A 17,631-nucleotide genomic window follows, 5' to 3' on the forward strand; every position below is an offset into this window, starting at 1 on the left:
TCACAAGGTCGACTCTCTAATGGCTGATCCATGCATTTGCTTACCTCTTTTGCCGGAGCTCCTATATTAATGGGACGAGAGTGCCAGGTCACCTAAGCAGTGAAAGATGAGTCTTTTCTTCAGCCTCACAACAGTAGGCGACAAGCCATAATGGGACTGCCAAGAAGTCGTTCACCGTCAGCAGAATAATCGTTCACCAGCATCAGCCCTCTGGATGCATTGGGCTGATGCATTTGTGGCTTTGCTCTGGATAATTCTACTCGAAATGCAGACCAGAATACCAGTCAATCAGCTCTTCTTGACCTTTGACCTGTCCCTATAACTGTCTCCTCAGTACGCCCCAACTTTGCAGCGAACCCCTGGCCTAATCGCTGAAGTGCAGCCGGGCAAGGCACGTAGCCGTGAAGAGGCGGTCCAGCGTGTCTGACAGGTCTTGGTGCGAGCTTAAGTGACAGACCTAATCTCCAGCACTCAGGAACGACGGTGTGGCTGGAGCCAGACTCGCCAAGGCCAGGAGTAGCTGAGAAGCGCCAATCTTCAGCGTCTTTCAATGAACGCTGCACTCTTTGATCCAATGCAAGCATCCGTCCAGCTACACGGCAAATGGCTATCCCATGCAAGCAGCCGCAACAGAAAGCCGCAGCAAGAAATGCGCAATCCGCAATTTTTAACAAACATGAACCTGTCCACACCGTTTAGGAATGAGGGCCTTAGAAGGTCTGTTCTATCAACTTGATGAGCAAGCATGCAAGCATTACCCAGTCAGCAAGGGGTTTAGATTCTCCAGCATCCTGGACGCTGGAGATATCGCAGAGGCCAAAGTTATCACGAACACATCAAAACAAAAGTCGAACAAGGCTAGCGGCTTTGGACGCTGGGACCCTGCAGCACCAGGGGATGGGTGCTTCGAATACGCATAGGGATATTACGCATAGGGTTATTTTCTGTCTTTTTTCTCTCTTCTCTGTCTACATTAGGTAGAACCAAGACGAAGAAATGAAGGAGAACATTCCCGGGACGGAAACGCGACCACCAAGAATCTATGATTGGGTCCCTTGCGAGTGACTGTCTCTTGGAATCATATTCCGGTCTCATTAGAGTTAGACATTCTTCTTTTCGTATGGATGTGCAGGCTCAATACTCCGCAGGCCAGCCTCAGAGTCAATTGCTTCTATAGACCTGTCGATCGCTCACGGGAGAAAGTATATATTCGACCAGGGTCCAGAACACACTATAGCTTCGCGACCAAAGCCACTACTTTCTGTATTGAAACTATATTTTGATCTTCATCGACAAGCTAAATAAAGTTGATGTCATGCAGCCAATGTCTTAAATATTTATTTATTTTTTTCGAAGAAGAGAGATTGAAGAAGTAAAAGTATAGTAAAGCGATGGAAGGTTGAGAGTCACATGACCTATCGGTATGTTGATATCTGACGTTTTCATCGACAAGGTACGCAGTGGGTTAGCATGGAATTAATATAGGGACTTTGGGTGACAGTTCAACTCCGCTAAAATAGCAGGTTGTTAGCTTAATTGTCCTCCCGCAGGCCGTATGCTGGCTCCAATCACAGACACGTCCGAATTGACACTTCGGCTTCAACTCTGGTATCCCCTAGGAATTCCCCTCGTCCATTGCCCGGAGAGAATAGAGACTGACATTATAGTTCAGTGCTCTCGTCCTTCCCTTCCTGTCCTATGAAATATTTTTTCATGAAAAATTATATGCGATTTAAATAGTTTGGTCCGGGCCTCAACCAGAACCATTCCATCCCAACCATCCTTTGATCAAGCATCATTTTACCCCCCACCTCAGTCATCGCAGTCAAAAATTCATTCTTGCTTCCAGACACTCTTTTCTATCATCATCATCTTTTACGATCTTTCATCATTTTTACCATAGTACTTCATCTAGTACTGCATCTAATCGCGGGTCTCCGTCGAGAGAGCGGTGGTGACGGCCGCAGATCCGCCCTTACTCTTATATTAAATTCCATATTGCATCGACTTATTATCGGAGGACGGAGAATCCCATCGTCTACGTCTCCCTTCCTTCCCACCTGTCCTCGTTCTTCTCTGCCAGCTGCATTTCCTGGGGCCTCTCGGGCTGGGCACGATGGCTCTGAACTCGGCGCCTCGTGGGTATCATACAGGAGATCTTCTCCTTGTTGTTCGTGAGTCTTTTCTTCACCTCGGTCGCAGCAGCGCTCCTCCCACCCCACTCTCGTCATCTTCCGCGCCTCGGCCACCTCCCCTCTCCCTTTCTGAGGAGGTAACTGACGCACCCTTTTTTGAACTATACAGATGATTTCACCGCGCGCTCAGAGGATGAACTCGACTTGCGAAAGGGCGAGAGAATCGAGTTGGTCGAGCTGGACGATGGCTTCGGCGATGGATGGTACCTAGGGAAAGACCTAAGGACTGGGATAACCGGCCTTTTCCCTGGAGGTGTGTGGTTCGCTCTGTTCTGTACAATCGCGGAGGGTTTCGCTGACATGGCCAATTGCTCTCCCTAGTCTATACCACCAAAGCACCTAATACCTTTGTGCGCCCCCAAACCGCTAGCTCAGAGTCGAATGCGCTTGCGACGGATGGGGCTGGAGAATCACCAGTCTACCAAGGGGCCAATGCATTGCACTCTGGGGAGTTCGTATCGACGCCGAAGAGCGACGATTCGACGCCACAAGCGTCTCGACACGTTAGCATGACCGATCTTCGGGGTGCTCATGGACAAAGCGAACCGAACCCGTCGCTGCTTGCATCAAAGCAGCAGCAACCGCAAAATCGGTCAAGTTCATCCCCGTTGCCGAACATAAAGATGGCGAGCGATATCCAACAGTCCATCCGACAGACGCTCAACCCCCATCCCAGTGGTCAAGAGAGCCCAGTCATGAACGAGACTCTGAGTGTTATCGATGAGCACATTACGGATCTCAGCACTCCACGCCACAGCGTGAAGCCATCTGCTGACCAAAAGACCATCAATGACTCGGCCAGTGAATACAGTAGCCACTTGGATCACCGGATGTCGTATATCAACGGCCATGAGACTGATGAGGAGGAAGGCAATCAACCCTCTGAGGAAGAAGTTCGGAGATGGGAAGTCGGAGAGACGGTCAAACATCTGCGGCAGCTGGGAGTAGAAGACAAACACTGTGATATATTTGAGGAGCAGGAGATCTCGGGAGACGTGCTGTTGGACATGAACCAGGACTTCCTCATGATGAAGGAATTTGATTTCGGAGTAATGGGGCGACGACTGAAAACCTGGCATAAGATCAAATCGTTCCAGGAGGAAATAAAAGGGTACAAAGATCAACAGTCATCGACTGCCCGGGGTTCGATCGCCGCATTTTCAACAATGTCTGAAGAACGCTCGCAGAGCCGTGGTGGTCAGACAGGGCCGCTGCGTCCACGAATACCGAATTTCAGAGGATCCTTCAGTGGCACTCAGCATCCGCGCCTGGTCAGCAACAATATGCAGAGTGAGACTGGTTCACCGGTCACCCCCCAGACACCACCCACTGGGTTCATGGACCATTCTCGCCGACCGTCTGCTGCGTCGATCCGAGAGATCAACCACCAAAGGCGACATTCGTCATTGGACGCTACAGGTCGATTTTCAATCGCCGAAGAAACATCCGCCCACGTCGGATTGGCGCACGGTAAAAAAGGATCTTTTGATCGCGGCTGGACCATGTCTCTTGGGGCGCAGCGAGCAACTCCGCGTCCAGGAACCGCTCTAGGGGCTACCAGTACTGGGTCTAAATACACCAATGGATTGGAATCCGCTGTAGCTGATGATCTGGAGCGTGGCTATTTTTCAGGACCAGAGACGGACTCACGAACGCAGCGCAAGGTTCTTCAGAAGCGAGCATCGGTGGCCGGTAGTGCTCACTCATTACAGTCGAGCAATCCTGACGAGCAGTTCAGAGCCAATCGGAGGCGTTCGCGGATCAGCAGCGTCGACTCAGTCGCGGATGCGCCTCCCCATGCCTTGAATGGAGGTTCTACATACCCCCTCCCTTCCTCCAAAGGTCGATTGCGGAGTTTAAGCACCCGCATCTCTTCCCAGCAACCGCCTCACAGCTCTGGGTCCAAAGCATCAGCTGGTGGATTCCTCTCTTCGTTTGCTCCTAGGGCGGGGAAGCAAGATTCCGAGTCACGCTCTTCAGCACAGCCCTTGCAGCAGTTCAAAAAGGCCGCGCCTCGATTTCGACGTGCTGTTGGGCTTCGAATGTCCGATACAGCGGGGAAGGGTGCCGATGCCAGTGCAGTCCCAGCATCCCCTGTGAATGATACTGACCCGGCCTCTGTTCGAACGGGGTCGACAACCCCTTCGACGTCGAAGAGCTCCGAGCGACACAGTACCGACGGCTCCGGAAAGACCGCGGAAGGAGGCATATTGGTGCCACGGGCTCGGCCCTCTGTCAAGGCTGGGGTGAAATCCAAGAAAGATACCAGTGCTTATGTACGGGGTCTGGAGAAAAAGACACCGCAGGAACAAATGGATGGCTGCGATTTTTCCGGATGGATGAAGAAGCGGTCCTCAAACCTGATGGCAACTTGGAAGCCCCGGCTGTTTGTGTTGCGTGGCCGTCGCCTTTCATACTACTACTCGGAAAGCGATATTGAGGAGCGAGGCTTAATCGATATCACAGCTCATCGAGTTCTCCGAGCAGACAATGACCCAATCGTTGCGTTACATGCCACGATCACGGGCGCAACAGTCTCCCCTACATCACCTGCAGGTAGCGTTCCGGCCGGTAATGGCTCGGTTTCAGAGAACGGCTCGACATCGGAATCCAGGCGCGGATCGCGCTCGGACAAGGAGGGCCCGTTCTTCTTCAAGCTTATCCCGCCAAAGACAACTCGTACGGTGCAATTTACGAAACCCGCGGTCCATTACTTCCAGGTTGATAGTGTTCAAGAAGGTCGCAAGTGGATGGCCGCGTTGATGAAGGCGACGATCGAGCGAGACATCCATCTTCCGGTTGAGACAACAAACAAGCAGAGAACTATCAGTCTTAAGGAGGCCCAGATGAGTAACCAGCGACCTCCGGCCTTGATGCCCGAAGGTCAGACACCGACAGAAGACGCCTTAGTCGAAGATGCCTCCGTTGAAGATGCCCTGGTCGAAGATGCCGCCGCAAAGGATGAGGGGGCTGGTTTAATGATCCAAGGTCTTGACATTGAGCAAGTTGAGTCTCCAGTTGACGTGGGCGATATCAACCTTCCTAACCAACTGGGCGAGCTTGACACCGGTCCGTCGTCTTTGCTTCCAGAGACGGCTCGCACGTCCTAAAATTGATGTTTTCACGATTGCTTTTCTATCCATTCCCCACTTTCGTTCTCTTCAATCTCTTATATTAATACTTTGGCCCCTTATGTCTACCCCGGCGTTACTGCGATATACCCCCCTGTTTCGGAACATGTTCAACGGTCAGCATCATCCTATTTTTAAATTCAGATATGGGTTAGTTTCCTCTGGAGTGATTTGATTTTAACGGGACATTGGATGATGGTATGGTAGTGTTGGACAGTCACGAATGCAGCGAGGATATGTAAGACTGGATCAATGTATGCAGAACTATATAATAACCACCAGCTACTAATCCTGTAATGTTTTATTATTTCACTAATGTCACCTGTTAAGTGTTAAGACTGAATGTGTACTGCCGCCGAGCCGCCAACGGCACTAAACCTCCGAAGCAAGCTTGTTTATATCTTCTTCCCTGTACATTCTGCAGCGGTCGAACATTGAACATGATATTATAATAAATATCATTATTCTTCTATTTCATGTCGCCTCCATGTCCCTTCGTTGGATCCTCTCTCGGCTTCTCCTCAGCCTCCTCCCACTCGCTGTTACCGCTACCGTCTATCTGTACCTCTACCCCGTCTTCTCTGGCTGCGCATATCCTCTCCCTCTGAACAGCTCCAATGCCTCACAGCGTCCCAGCGCATTCATTCACACCCTCAGAACACACCTCACACCACGCTCAACGCCAGGCATAGAGCCAGCGATCTTCCGCCTCCTCGTCTTAGCCGACCCTCAGCTTGAGGGGGACAGCTCTCTCCCGCGCCCAGAAAACGAACTCGAAGCCCGACTCCAAAAACATTGGAACGATGCCCTCCTATCTATACATACCGCGCCATTCCCCGTCCACCTTGATGTGTGGAGAACCATCTCAGCGGCTCTACGGAGTCTCCTGGCGCAAGATCTGCCGCGCGCCTTTGCCGCACAACGCAAACGGCTCGATCTTCTAGGAAACGACTACTACCTCGCGCATATTTTTCGCACTTTACATTGGTGGACGAGGCCGACGCATGTCACCGTCTTGGGCGATCTAATAGGGAGTCAGTGGGTTACGGATGAGGAGTTTCAGCGGAGGGGGAGTCGGTATTGGCGTCGTGTGTTCAGGGGCGGAGAGCGTGTGGACGATGAGCTCACTCGGACGGGCGAGAAGGGGTACGCTAAATCTGAAAGTGATGAAGTGAAAGTAGATGAGCTGTTACCATTCTCGCCGTCATGGGCACACCGAATCATCAACATTGTCGGCAACCACGACATCGGGTACTCGGGGGACGCCAGCGAACAGCGCATCTCGCGCTTCGAAGAAGTCTTCGGCCGCGCGAACTGGGATATCAGGTTTCAGCATCCCCCGATTGGTAATATAACGCCGTCGCTACACTTAATCAATCTAAACAGCTTGACACTCGATGGACCAGCTTATTCTCAGGACATTCAGACTCAAGGATACGCTTATATCAACAGTATTATTGACCGATCATACCCAGTCGAAGACCGGAGCACGTTCACGCTCCTGCTGACACATCTCCCGCTCCATAAACCTGAGGGTGTCTGCACGGATGGCCCTTATTTTACTTTCTTTGAGAAAAACGATGAATCCGGGAAAAAGCGGTATAAAGCTGGCGGGCTGCGCGAGCAGAACCATCTCAGTGAGTTTGTCAGTTCCAACGGGATCCTGCAGGGAATTTTTGGGATGACTGGGGACGAGGGCGCGCCGGCGGGTGGGCGGGGGAGGAACGGGCTCATCTTGACGGGCCATGACCATACGGGGTGTGATGTCGTTCATTCTATACAGAAACAACCACAGCAGCCACCTGTCGAGAATAATGAAGGCTCTTTCCCCGACGAGGCTGAGAGTGGCCAACAGAGCTGGACGTGGAACACAACCCGCTACGACCCATCCGGACCCCAGGACTCATCATCTCCATCTATTCGAGAAATCACCCTTCGCTCCATGATGGGGGAGTACGGCGGCAACGCAGGCCTTCTGTCATTGTGGTTTGACACTGCCGCTTCGGAGTGGAGGTACGCTGTCACCATGTGTCCCGCCGGCGTACAGCATATCTGGTGGGCTGTTCATGTCGTTGACCTTACCACGTTTATTGTTGGATTCTTGTACGCCTTGGTGCGTATATCTGAATGTTTTGGCACCGACTCGTCTTCGATACCGCCCGCGGTTGTTGGGGAGGATAAGAAGACGGGATGAGCTGGATTTAACGGAGGCTGTACCTCTATTCTTTGACATAGGGATTGCTGTTTCTTTCTACTGTACATTATTAATGATAAACCTCCCGTGTATGATAAAGTGTTGGAAAGTGAGAGTGTTGGAAAGGATGATTAAATAAATGATACGTTTCGGCATCTTGGCTTAACTACCGTAAATAACTACAGGCATATGGATCCGTAGACAACAGTGTTCCCACGTCTTGACAATGACGCCGAACAAATGCAATAAGCAGGTGTGATGGGCACCATTCGGAAATTCTCTCAATATTCCGTCATTCGATTGTTAGGTCGAATGGCCATATGGAAAATGTATTCAAGGCGATGCCGCGTAGGATCATAAACGCATCAACAGGCCAGGAAATAGAGAGCAGGATGGAGAGAGTATCAAAATCTTTTTCATTTTAAAAAGAGCCCGCTGGTATTTCGTTCTAATACATCCCATTTCCCCGCTGTAACCCGTTTACATGACAACACCGGAGTTGGAGGCAATACGCTGAGGAAGGTTCATATTAGCAGGGTGCCAGTAATATATGACAACGGGATAGGATAACTTACAGGCCAAAGCTCAGCAGCCTCCTTACCGACGGGGCCGGTAATAGCGGAACCCTTCATTTCACCCTTGGCATTGACGATCTAAACGGATTTCATGTTAGACAATTTTCACCTGAATAGCCTAGATAAATTATGGCCGATATGGCGAAGCATGTGAGCCTGTAGGAGTGAAACATACAACACCGGCATTGTCCTCGAAGTAGAGGTAGATGCCGTCAGGTCGGCGCCAGGGCTTGCTCTGGCGGACAACGACAGCGGGCATAACCTTCTTACGAAGCTCGGGCTTTCCCTTCTTGACGGTGGCCATGACCATGTCACCGACACCGGCGGCGGGGAGACGGTTCAGACGCGCACCAATGCCCTTGACGGAGATGATGTAGAGGTTACGGGCACCTGAGTTGTCGCAGCAGTTGAGGACGGCGCCGCTGTTCGAATGTTAGTCTTTGCTTTTCCTTGTTTTTCGAAGTGTAATCGTGTGTATTGGTGAATGTAGGTGAGGGTAGAGCGATTTGAGGAATTGATTATATCCGACGTTCGATGCTTGATGTTCGGGGTAAAGCTTGTATTGAATCGGATTGGGTTGGTTTCATGGCTGGAACATACCAAGGCAGACCGAGCGTCATCTTCAGCTTGTTGCCGGCAACACCACGACTATTCAAAAAAGTTTGGTCAGCTACTTTTTCTTAAGACGTGACGCTTTCCTAGCAAAATCTCAAATTTCGAATCCTGAGTCCATATCGAGTCCAGTACAGGTTGCAAGGAATCGAAGCCGATCATTTTTCGCATCGTCTTTATCTGATCCCGCACAAAGCTTCCAGATCTTGTTCCATTTCAATATCCTCGGATCGTTTCTCTCTCCATGTATTGACGCAAGCCGAATAATCGAACCGTTCACGGCGTAGGTGTCCCAGCGCAACCACAAGCACAACCGAATAAATTCAAAAAAACTCACCCTCTCTTGGAAGACATCTTGGCTATGTATTCGCGTTAACGGTGTCGGATAACGGGTTTGGCGACAGAAGGGAGGCGACGAGAGGTCGAGACAAGTTGGATGGCTTTCCGCTTGGGTTTCTCAGTGTTCTCGCTTAGTGCGGGTGTGCTTGCAAAATCTTGGCGGTAGCCACTTCATTGGTTGAGTTGAGTGGACCTGTTAAGCCCTAAGACTTTGCTGCTTCGGGAAGAGGTCGACCTGCTTTGTCAGCTTCGTACGGACCTGATCCAACCACCCTCATACGCAACTACTAAGCTAGATGGACAGACAGTAAAATCAACCTGTCAAGCAGTGAGCATTATTATTTACAAGGTCTATACGCACAAGAATCACATCTCTTATCGGTGGCTCTAACCATGCCAGACAAATATCGGTTTCATCTTGCTTTCTAATCTATAGGGCAGCCCAGCCCAACGAGCATGAGACGGCGCGTTATACTGCAAGACAGAATCATAATGCAATACATGAATTATTTCATCACCAGCTCAAATGTAAAGCAATAGCACAATATGAAGAAAAAGGACCCTCCTTTAAAAAGTCAATGCCAGTTAGTAAATTCCAAACACCATACCCTTTGCGCCAGGAACCCGAGTACCAACGCCGCCACCAAAATTGCTGCGCTAGTCCTCACTCCTTTGCGGCTTCGGGTTGTGCTTCTGCGCTAGGCTCCCCTTGTTTGGTCGTCTCTTGCTCCGCGGTTACCGCGGGGAGAGCCCCCGCTCGAGGTGCTTCAGGAGTCTTGTCCTTAGTCTCGGTTGTCACTGCTGCAAGGCCGGCCTCCTTCACTGTCTCTGGTTCTAGCTGCTTCCGGCCCTCGTTGCTCTCGAAGGACGCCTTTGTTTGCGACGTTAACTTAGCCACGGCGCTCTCCGAAGCAGGTGTTCCTTCCGCGGGCTTATTCTGCGTTGCCTGGCTTGCTTCTGGCGTGTTCTCCTGATTTACCTCAGGCACAGGCATATCTGCATCCTCCATAGCCGTATCCTCGTCTGTTGGTTTGGGAGAGACAGGGCGCGAGACAGGAACAGACCTGGGTGGCTCTTTCGAATCGACGATCATCTCAGATGGCTCATCAACAGATCCATTTCCCGCCCTTGATGGTGGCTCGGCTGCTGACGATGTTCCCTGGGCTTCAGAGTCAGGTTCCGGCCCGGGCGCTTCTGTTATCTTCACATCCGTGCCAGTGTCCATCTCCTCATCAGCCACCGATGAAGCGTCCTGTGGGGTAGCCATTCCGCTTTCGACTCCAGAATCAGCAAGGTCTAGTCGGTAGTTGGCCTGGTTGCGTCGTTTTAAGTGAGCCGGTTTGCGGGTGACTCCGTTCGCCGCATTCTCATCTTCATCCTCGCTGTCGCTGAGCTCGCCGGGCTTCTCAACATATTGATCAAAGCGTCGCTTTGTAAAGCGTTTGTCCTTGTTCTCATCTTCATCCAAATCGTCGAGGGCGGCCTCGGCTTCGTCGTCCATACCGTCTACCAAAGGTTCGCGAGGAACGTCGGTCATCTGCACGGATGGGGCAAAAGCTGTTCGCTTTAGGTTCTCAACGACCTGTGTTCGAATCTTGTCTAGATATTCTCTCGTATTGGCATTATCCATATTTGACGGGCGGACGTCCAGCTCGTAATCCGGTGCAAAGTACTGTCTTGCGTAAGCATATTTACCGATACACCAGGATGTGTACTTACCTCGTAATAGTCGTTATAAGGGAGCTCAGATCCTAGGTTGTCACCGACAAGGATACCAGTCTCAAATGCCCAGGTTCGAGCAACGTTGCGCATGGTATAGCCACCGCCTCCGACAATTAACGTCGGGAGATTGAAGCTTTTTACATATTTGACACAGTTCGCGTGGCCTCGCATGCTGAGGTTGAAGCATCCTAGGCGATCACCCGAGAGACTGTCACCGCCGCATTGGAGAACAACTGCCTCGGGACGGTACCATTCCATCACGCTCTTGATGACGGGCTCGAAAATGCTCTTGTACGAGACATCATCGATGCCGTCGCGGAGAGGAAAGTTGACGGCATAGTATTTGCCCTGTCCAACTCCAATATCGCGCAATTCACCTGTTCCTGGGAAGTACTCGCCGTACTTGTGGAATGAAACAGTCATCACGCGATCTGTGGTGTAGAACGCTTCTTCAACACCATCGCCGTGATGGACATCAATGTCGACATACAGAACCCGCTGCTTGAAGCGGAGCAACTCCAGAATGCCAAGAACGATATCTACAACGTTTTATCAGTGTACTGTTGAAACCGCAGAACAGCTTTGACATACCGTTCACATAGCAAAACCCACTAGCCTCGCTCTTTTTAGCGTGGTGAAGGCCACCAGCCCAGTTCACAGCAATGTCACACTTGTTACGATTGAGCCGGGCGGCACCCTCCATGCTACCGCCAGCACTGATGCCGCAGAACTCGAAAAGCCCGTCAAACACAGGGCAGTCATCACCAACATTGTATTTGCTCTGTTCTTTCGCGAATGCGTCCATATTATCGGGTGTAACTTTAGAAAGGAAGTCGATGTACTCATCGGTGTGAAATTGGGTCATTTCGAATTTGGAGGCGGGCTTTGCACGCTGCGAAGGTTGAGCATTAGTACGTTCCTATGCGAGGTACAAATGGACGAAAACTCACGTAGATTTCCATTTTCTTGTAGAGACTGTAGTTCATTACCAAGCTGTGCGTCATCCTGATACGGTGCGGCTTCATGGGATGCCCCGACACATATGCATAGTTTCCCACATCTGAGTCGTAGAAGTAGGCAACCCTCTTGCTGCGATCTCCAGACACATTAAGGTCGATGGGATCCAGCGGAGGCCCAGCCGGCCCCGACGTTCCCGAAGCCATTATTTTTGGTAAGTTCGAGGGTAAGGCGACAGTTAGTCCTCAATCAGGACGAGTGGGAAGATCTCTAAAGCGCGAAGTTTCCTTGGAACGCGAGAAAGTCGTGGGAACAGAAAAATGACTAAAGGTTTGAGGCCAAATCTCGTAAGGAACAAGCAGGCAGAAAACTCTACCAGGAAGAGATATTAATGAGAATACATTGGAGAAAATGGAATAACGAGATGGGTCGGAGTGGAGAGAATCTACTCCGGCTGGGAGGAAACGAAGGAGAGGCCGAGCGAAAGGCGGTGCCCGCAGATGAGCTACGTTCACCGCCCTCGTCAGCCTCTCGTGCCTGCGGTCCTGCGCAGCTCAAGTCTGGATCATCGCGGACACGGCGTCTTAACTAACACCCCATTCGATAGCTTTCCCTCATCTTCGTGTTCCTTTCCTGTGCTTTCTCATCCTCAACTTCAAATTCCTTACCGATCTGATCTACATTCCACCTTTGGCTTACGTCTCGGTGCCGCGCCGACACTTACAAACCGTTTGGAGCTTCCCGTTGAGGAAGTAGTCCTTTGCCCTCCAGAATTCGGACATTATATTTCCCCTAGACATCATCATCATCAGCAGCAATGGATAGACTCACTAGGATGATCCAGGCCGCCCAGGGTATGGGGATGAACGGCTCTGCTCCAGGTGCTGTGAGTTGTGCTCATATGCTGTCTTCCGCTTGTTTGTACATTTTCAGATTGCTGGGCATTCTGTGTTCAGCTGCTTTGAAACCGGAGACTTATTATGGCCAAGTTAGCATAAACTAATATTCATATCGGATGACTAGGATACTCCGAACCTCCTTGATAACTCCGAAACCGTACACATCTCATCTCTTGCGCTCTTGAAGATGTTAAGGCACGGTCGAGCAGGTGTCCCTATGGAAGTCATGGGTCTTATGCTGGGTGAATTCGTGGATGAATATACAGTACGAGTAACCGACGTCTTTGCGATGCCTCAGAGCGGTACAGGCGTCAGTGTCGAAGCTGTTGACCCTGTATTCCAAACAAAAATGATGGACATGCTTAGGCAAACCGGACGGTAAGCTATAACCATAAGATTTGACAGCATTGTGCTGAGAATGCATGATTCAGACCGGAACCCGTTGTCGGTTGGTATCACTCGCATCCTGGGTTTGGATGCTGGCTCTCCTCCGTTGATATCAACACTCAGCAATCGTTCGAGCAGCTTACTCCTCGCGCTGTCGCTGTCGTCGTCGACCCAATTCAGTCCGTCAAAGGCAAGGTTGTCATTGACGCCTTCCGTCTCATTCAGCCCCAGACGGTTGTCATGGGTCAAGAGCCCCGACAAACCACCTCCAACCTGGGTCACCTGAACAAGCCGTCTATCCAGGCTCTGATCCACGGATTAAACAGACACTACTACAGCATTGGCATCAACTACCGCAAGACGGGGCTTGAGGAGAACATGCTAATGAACCTGCACAAGCAAGTCTGGACCGAAGCGTTGCAGATGAATGACTTTCACGACGAATGTCAGCACAATGTTGACCGCATGAAGCAGCTCGTTAACTTGGCCGAGGGCTACGAGAAACGAGTGAAGGAGGAGACGGAGCTCACTAAGGACCAGCTGAAGACAAGATATGTCGGAAAGGTTGACCCCAAGAAGCGTAAGTCATCATACCTACCACTCACAATGTCAGGACGGTTTCTTAACAAATGCGTCCAGACATCGAGGATGTAAGCCAGCAATTGATCGAAGACAACATCGTTGCTGTCTCACGGCAAATGATTGATAAGGAGGCTTCGGTGGCACGGCAGTCTAACGGCGCGGACGGCAAAGAGCCTCAGAACGGCGTCGGCATGGATGTGGACGAGGAACTATAGTAGATATATGCATGAAAATAGCTACAGATCTTTATTGGCTTGACGAAATGCATTCAGACGGTCGTGTTCTGTCAACGACCTAGGGATCGAACCTCATTACTCGTGAAATCTTCATTCCAATAGGGGTAAAAAGCTATATACAAGTCATTTTTTGATTGGAAAATGGTATCTACACGACTCCCTGGAACAAGGAAGAGCTCTCCCTGATATAAGTCACTGGAGGTCTTCTAGCCGTACTCTGCAACCCGTAGACAACTCTTTCGGCAATCATATCCTCCTTATCATAATCTGTCCACCCTCGCTGGGGGCCCCAGACGATTTTTTTGCCCGCTGTTCTTGCTTCATGCAGTAGTCGCTTCATCAACGCCCCGCCTTTCATTACAGATGGGTTTCCATCAAACTCAACAAATTCCAAGCGTGGCAGTCTCTCAAGGATCTGCCGCAACAACCCGCCGGCAAAATCTTGATAGAAGTTATTGGAGATGCGGAAGCCGTTAAAGACAGGATGAGATGGGTCGCACTCAACAAAGACCTTCAATAGTCGGAGGCGAGTCATCTCCTCCAACCCTAGTTGGCGGGTAACCCTCCAAGAGCGAGGCGGCGCGGTCCAGCTAGAGCCAAGTATCAACTCGATCGTGCCGATAGAAGAGCGATATTTGGTGGGTATTCCACTGATAGTAGGTATCCGCGAATAGTCTTGGATGTGGAAGACACGAAAAGCTTGCGTCGAATAGAAATAATCAGACGCTTCATCATGCACTCGTCTCGAAGTGAGAAATAGAGCAATTCGGTCCGACTGAGGGGAACGGGATGGGTTCCTCGACGAGGCTCCAACATTGCCGTTCGTCTGTCTGTTGCGACGCCGAGGTGTAAACAGCGCAAAGTGATAAATGCGTAGGCGGATCTCGGCGGGTAAGTCAAAGAAGCGAAATGGCTCGCTTGGAGTTGGATATTCTTCGTCTTCTTCATCTTCTTCGGAGTCGTACGCTGTTGCCGCTACATTTCGGAGCTTGTATGCATTGGCTCCGGCAGGCGGATCCGCGAAACGTACTCTTTGCAAGGGTTCTATGAGGTCGTCGGCCATCGTGATAATTTGAGAAATTGCGATCTAGAGGGTATACGCAGAAACGATACGAAATGAGAGAAAGCCGTCACTAGGCGATTGATGGTCTATATCATGCCATTATTGAACTTAAGCTGAAGTCGAGAATGAACACGAAGATACGTTCTCAGAAGATAAGCAGGTGTAATCCCACCGCTTTTATCACCAAGAGAAGATAGGTGAGTTTTGTATCCCACTAACGGGGCTGCAGCTGCACAAAAGTTTCTTCGCTGCGGCTCTTGGGTGTGGGATATCAGTCTCCCCAGCTAATACAACCCGGCATGCATGAGAAATTGGCTTGTTGGGTCAAATTTGTGGACTGGGTGATCAACTTTCATAATTGGAGAAAAAAGGAAAAGAAAAATGTAAGAAATCGGCAAGCGACAAAATTTTTATACTTGGCCGGAACAGCGCAAGTGGTCTGTTTGCCCCGCCGTAGCATTCAAAGCGATGATGGAACTTCAGGTTTTCCTGGCAGCGAGACCTCGATCCTTGACCATTGCCTCGGGTTTCCAGCTTTACTCGCGGATACCACTTTGTCTTATCTTTTGAATTCATTTGCTCCGAGCGGAGTCATCCCGGCGTTAAGCCAACGCTCTCACACTTCCTCTTGTGCAGAGCAAGAGTATATTGTTTCTTGACTTCTATCCATTCATCACAGCATGCTTCGCCGTGCTATCTTGCCTTTAACGAGGCCGAGCGGTCTCGTTTCCGCTCCCCGCCTATCAGCCCTTCCTGTCTCACACTCACGATGTTACGCGAAAGGTTCCAAGCCTAAGACTCCTTACAAACTCCCCGAATCTGTTAAGTCCTCGAAGCCTGAGCAACCCGCCAAGCCCTCCCAACAAGAGCAATATGCCGCGGAACAGGCAGAGTTTGAGACGACATCAGATCCTCAAGCCAACACCGCAAACACCACATCACAGGCTTCCAGCTCTGTAAGTTTAGGGCTTCGAGATTTATCGGGTACGCTGATCTGACCAGAATCCTCAAGCCGGAATCTTCCCCTTCACAATCCGAACAAGATGCGCCCCAGAGACCGCTCCCCGATCTTACACAGGGTATCCCTTCCACCCTCGCCGCGGAACTGGAGGCTCGCTCGAAGAAAAGTGGCTCCGGAACATTGAACTTGACCGAAGATCCCTCGCGGTTTGAAGAAGATTACAGCGATGATGGCCGTGGTGATATCCCCAAGGGTGGTTACGAATCGTCTCTTGACCGCAAACGAGCCCGCATGGCCAAATTGATGTATGCACTGTTCTTGCTTGGAAGTGTCGGTGGTATGGCTTATCTCGGGCGAAACTGGGATACCGTTGAGGAGGAAAATGCCCATCCTGATGTCCCATCCGGCTGGAGTTTTGGACTTTGGTATAATCGCATCAAGGCTCGAATGGGCGACTTTACAAGCTATTACAAAGACCCTGCTTTCCCGAAACTGCTTCCCGACGAAGATCCAAACCTTCGCCAACCTTATACATTAGTCCTGAGTCTGGAAGATTTGCTTGTCCACAGCGAATGGAGCCGTGAACATGGATGGCGTGTGGCCAAACGACCTGGAGTCGACTACTTCCTTCGCTATCTCAACCAGTACTACGAACTCGTCCTCTTTACCAGCGTGCCTAGCATGATGGCCGATCAGGTGCTCCGCAAGCTTGACCCTTACCGCATCATCCGTTGGCCCTTGTTCAGGGAAGCCACCAGGTACAAGGATGGAGAATACATCAAGGTACGTAACAGCTGAAACTTGCTGCAAAGGGCTTTATATATGGCTAACATGGTTCATCAGGATCTTTCTTACCTCAACCGTGACCTTTCCAAGGTCATCTTGATCGACACCAAGGAGGAGCACGCCCGTCTGCAGCCTGAGAATGCTATCATTCTCGACAAGTGGAATGGAAACCCCAAGGATAAAACCCTTGTCGCGCTGATTCCCTTCCTTGAATACCTCGCAGGTATGGGTGTGGATGATGTGCGCACCGTCCTCAAGTCTTTCGAAGGTCAATCAATCCCAATCGAATTTGCCAAGCGCGAGAAAGCCATGCGCGAGCGATTCGAGAAGGAACTTGCTGAGGAGCAGAAGAAACGCCCAAGGAGCGGCATGGGTAGCCTGGCCTCAGCGCTTGGTCTGAAGTCGTCTGCACGCACCCTAGATGGCGAACAGTTACCCTCTGCTGGTTTGCAGGAGGGCAAGATGCTCTGGGACCAGATCCGTGAGCGTGGTCAGAAGAACTACGAGCTGATTGAGAAGGAGATCCGAGAGAACGGAGAGAAGTGGCTGGCCGAAATGGCTGCCGAGGAGGAGAAACTCCGACAGGAGCAGATGGAAAGCATGAAGGGTTCGTTGACCGGCTTCTTCGGCGGTGGCAAGAAAGAGTAAATCAACCTTGCCTCTTGACGAAAGCTTATAACATCTCTATTGCTATCTTTTTGAAAGCAGGGACGTGTACATCTTGCTCGCTAGAAGCCTTCTTCTTTCTCTCCTCTCTGGTCTTAATGCGCGCTCAGGATGCTTCTGTGGTTTCTTTTCTCAGGTGGTGGTGTATTAAATAGAGGGCTTTTTTTTCTTGGCTACTGACTACTTGAGCATCATGGGTGACTGTAAAATAGCATGTTGATGTTAATCTAATGTTGTATAAATTGAACATTATCTCTACTAGACTTATCTGTGCTTGTTTGATATATTTATCCTAGGAAAATTTGTATTCTTATCTTTTAATTGTT

At 50.5% G+C, this 17,631-nt stretch overlaps 7 protein-coding genes across 7 annotated transcripts, besides 1 other annotated feature; 4 read left to right on the forward strand and 3 right to left on the reverse strand.

Moving 5' to 3' along the window:
* Positions 1 to 17,631: part of a sequence feature (contig 1.78 659..353456(-1)) that runs on past both edges of the window.
* ANIA_04496 (putative polarized growth protein (Boi2)) lies at positions 2,117 to 5,305 on the forward strand (the record flags this gene model as incomplete). The annotated part of the gene is made up of 3 exons (XM_657008.1): positions 2,117 to 2,174; positions 2,305 to 2,448; positions 2,517 to 5,305. The coding sequence occupies 3 exons, from the start codon at positions 2,117 to 2,119 to the stop codon at positions 5,303 to 5,305; spliced, it is 2,991 nt and encodes a 996-aa protein (XP_662100.1).
* Positions 5,814 to 7,520, forward strand: ANIA_04495 (uncharacterized protein; the record flags this gene model as incomplete). The annotated part of the gene is made up of 1 exon (XM_657007.1): positions 5,814 to 7,520. The coding sequence occupies one exon, from the start codon at positions 5,814 to 5,816 to the stop codon at positions 7,518 to 7,520; it is 1,707 nt and encodes a 568-aa protein (XP_662099.1).
* ANIA_04494 (60S ribosomal protein uL14) lies at positions 7,649 to 9,116 on the reverse strand. The gene is made up of 5 exons (XM_657006.2): positions 9,045 to 9,116; positions 8,696 to 8,743; positions 8,271 to 8,517; positions 8,096 to 8,173; positions 7,649 to 8,033 (listed from the first exon to the last, which is right to left on the reverse strand). The coding sequence occupies exons 1-5, from the start codon at positions 9,059 to 9,061 to the stop codon at positions 8,001 to 8,003; spliced, it is 423 nt and encodes a 140-aa protein (XP_662098.2). The 5' UTR covers positions 9,062 to 9,116; the 3' UTR covers positions 7,649 to 8,000.
* On the reverse strand, positions 9,453 to 11,931 carry rpdA (histone deacetylase RPD3; the record flags this gene model as incomplete). Its single annotated transcript, XM_657005.2, has 4 exons — positions 9,453 to 10,718; positions 10,766 to 11,307; positions 11,360 to 11,660; positions 11,719 to 11,931. The coding sequence occupies 4 exons, from the start codon at positions 11,929 to 11,931 to the stop codon at positions 9,711 to 9,713; spliced, it is 2,064 nt and encodes a 687-aa protein (XP_662097.1). The 3' UTR covers positions 9,453 to 9,710.
* Positions 12,327 to 13,808, forward strand: ANIA_04492 (proteasome regulatory particle lid subunit RPN11; the record flags this gene model as incomplete). The annotated part of the gene is made up of 4 exons (XM_050611714.1): positions 12,327 to 12,611; positions 12,749 to 13,002; positions 13,056 to 13,591; positions 13,651 to 13,808. The coding sequence occupies exons 1-4, from the start codon at positions 12,543 to 12,545 to the stop codon at positions 13,806 to 13,808; spliced, it is 1,017 nt and encodes a 338-aa protein (XP_050467710.1). The 5' UTR covers positions 12,327 to 12,542.
* On the reverse strand, positions 13,978 to 14,892 carry ANIA_04491 (uncharacterized protein; the record flags this gene model as incomplete). Its single annotated transcript, XM_657003.1, has 1 exon — positions 13,978 to 14,892. One exon carries the CDS (start codon positions 14,890 to 14,892, stop codon positions 13,978 to 13,980), a length of 915 nt encoding a protein of 304 aa, XP_662095.1.
* Positions 15,448 to 17,566, forward strand: ANIA_04490 (protein translocase subunit TIM50). Its single transcript, XM_657002.2, has 3 exons — positions 15,448 to 15,848; positions 15,905 to 16,636; positions 16,697 to 17,566. Exons 1-3 carry the CDS (start codon positions 15,573 to 15,575, stop codon positions 17,285 to 17,287), a joined length of 1,599 nt encoding a protein of 532 aa, XP_662094.1. The 5' UTR covers positions 15,448 to 15,572; the 3' UTR covers positions 17,288 to 17,566.

Source organism: Aspergillus nidulans, chromosome III, assembly GCF_000011425.1.
Source record: "Aspergillus nidulans FGSC A4 chromosome III".
NCBI lineage: Eukaryota > Fungi > Ascomycota > Eurotiomycetes > Eurotiales > Aspergillaceae > Aspergillus > Aspergillus nidulans.

What these genes read in the sequence shown, in the direction of transcription:
- ANIA_04494 (XM_657006.2), bottom strand. An exon ending in ATGACGCTCGGTCTGCCTTG is followed by an intron (nt 8,518 to 8,695) that starts GTATGTTCCAGC and finishes ACATTCGAACAG; the next exon opens with CGGCGCCGTCCTCAACTGCT. An exon ending in AGGCTGCTGAGCTTTGGCCT is followed by an intron (nt 8,034 to 8,095) that starts GTAAGTTATCCT and finishes AACCTTCCTCAG; the next exon opens with CGTATTGCCTCCAACTCCGG.
- ANIA_04490 (XM_657002.2), top strand. Translation starts at nt 15,573, where the DNA reads ATGCTTCGCCGTGCTATCTTGCCTTTAACGAGGCCGAGCGGTCTCGTT. An exon ending in CATCACAGGCTTCCAGCTCT is followed by an intron (nt 15,849 to 15,904) that starts GTAAGTTTAGGG and finishes AGAATCCTCAAG; the next exon opens with CCGGAATCTTCCCCTTCACA. An exon ending in AGGATGGAGAATACATCAAG is followed by an intron (nt 16,637 to 16,696) that starts GTACGTAACAGC and finishes ATGGTTCATCAG; the next exon opens with GATCTTTCTTACCTCAACCG.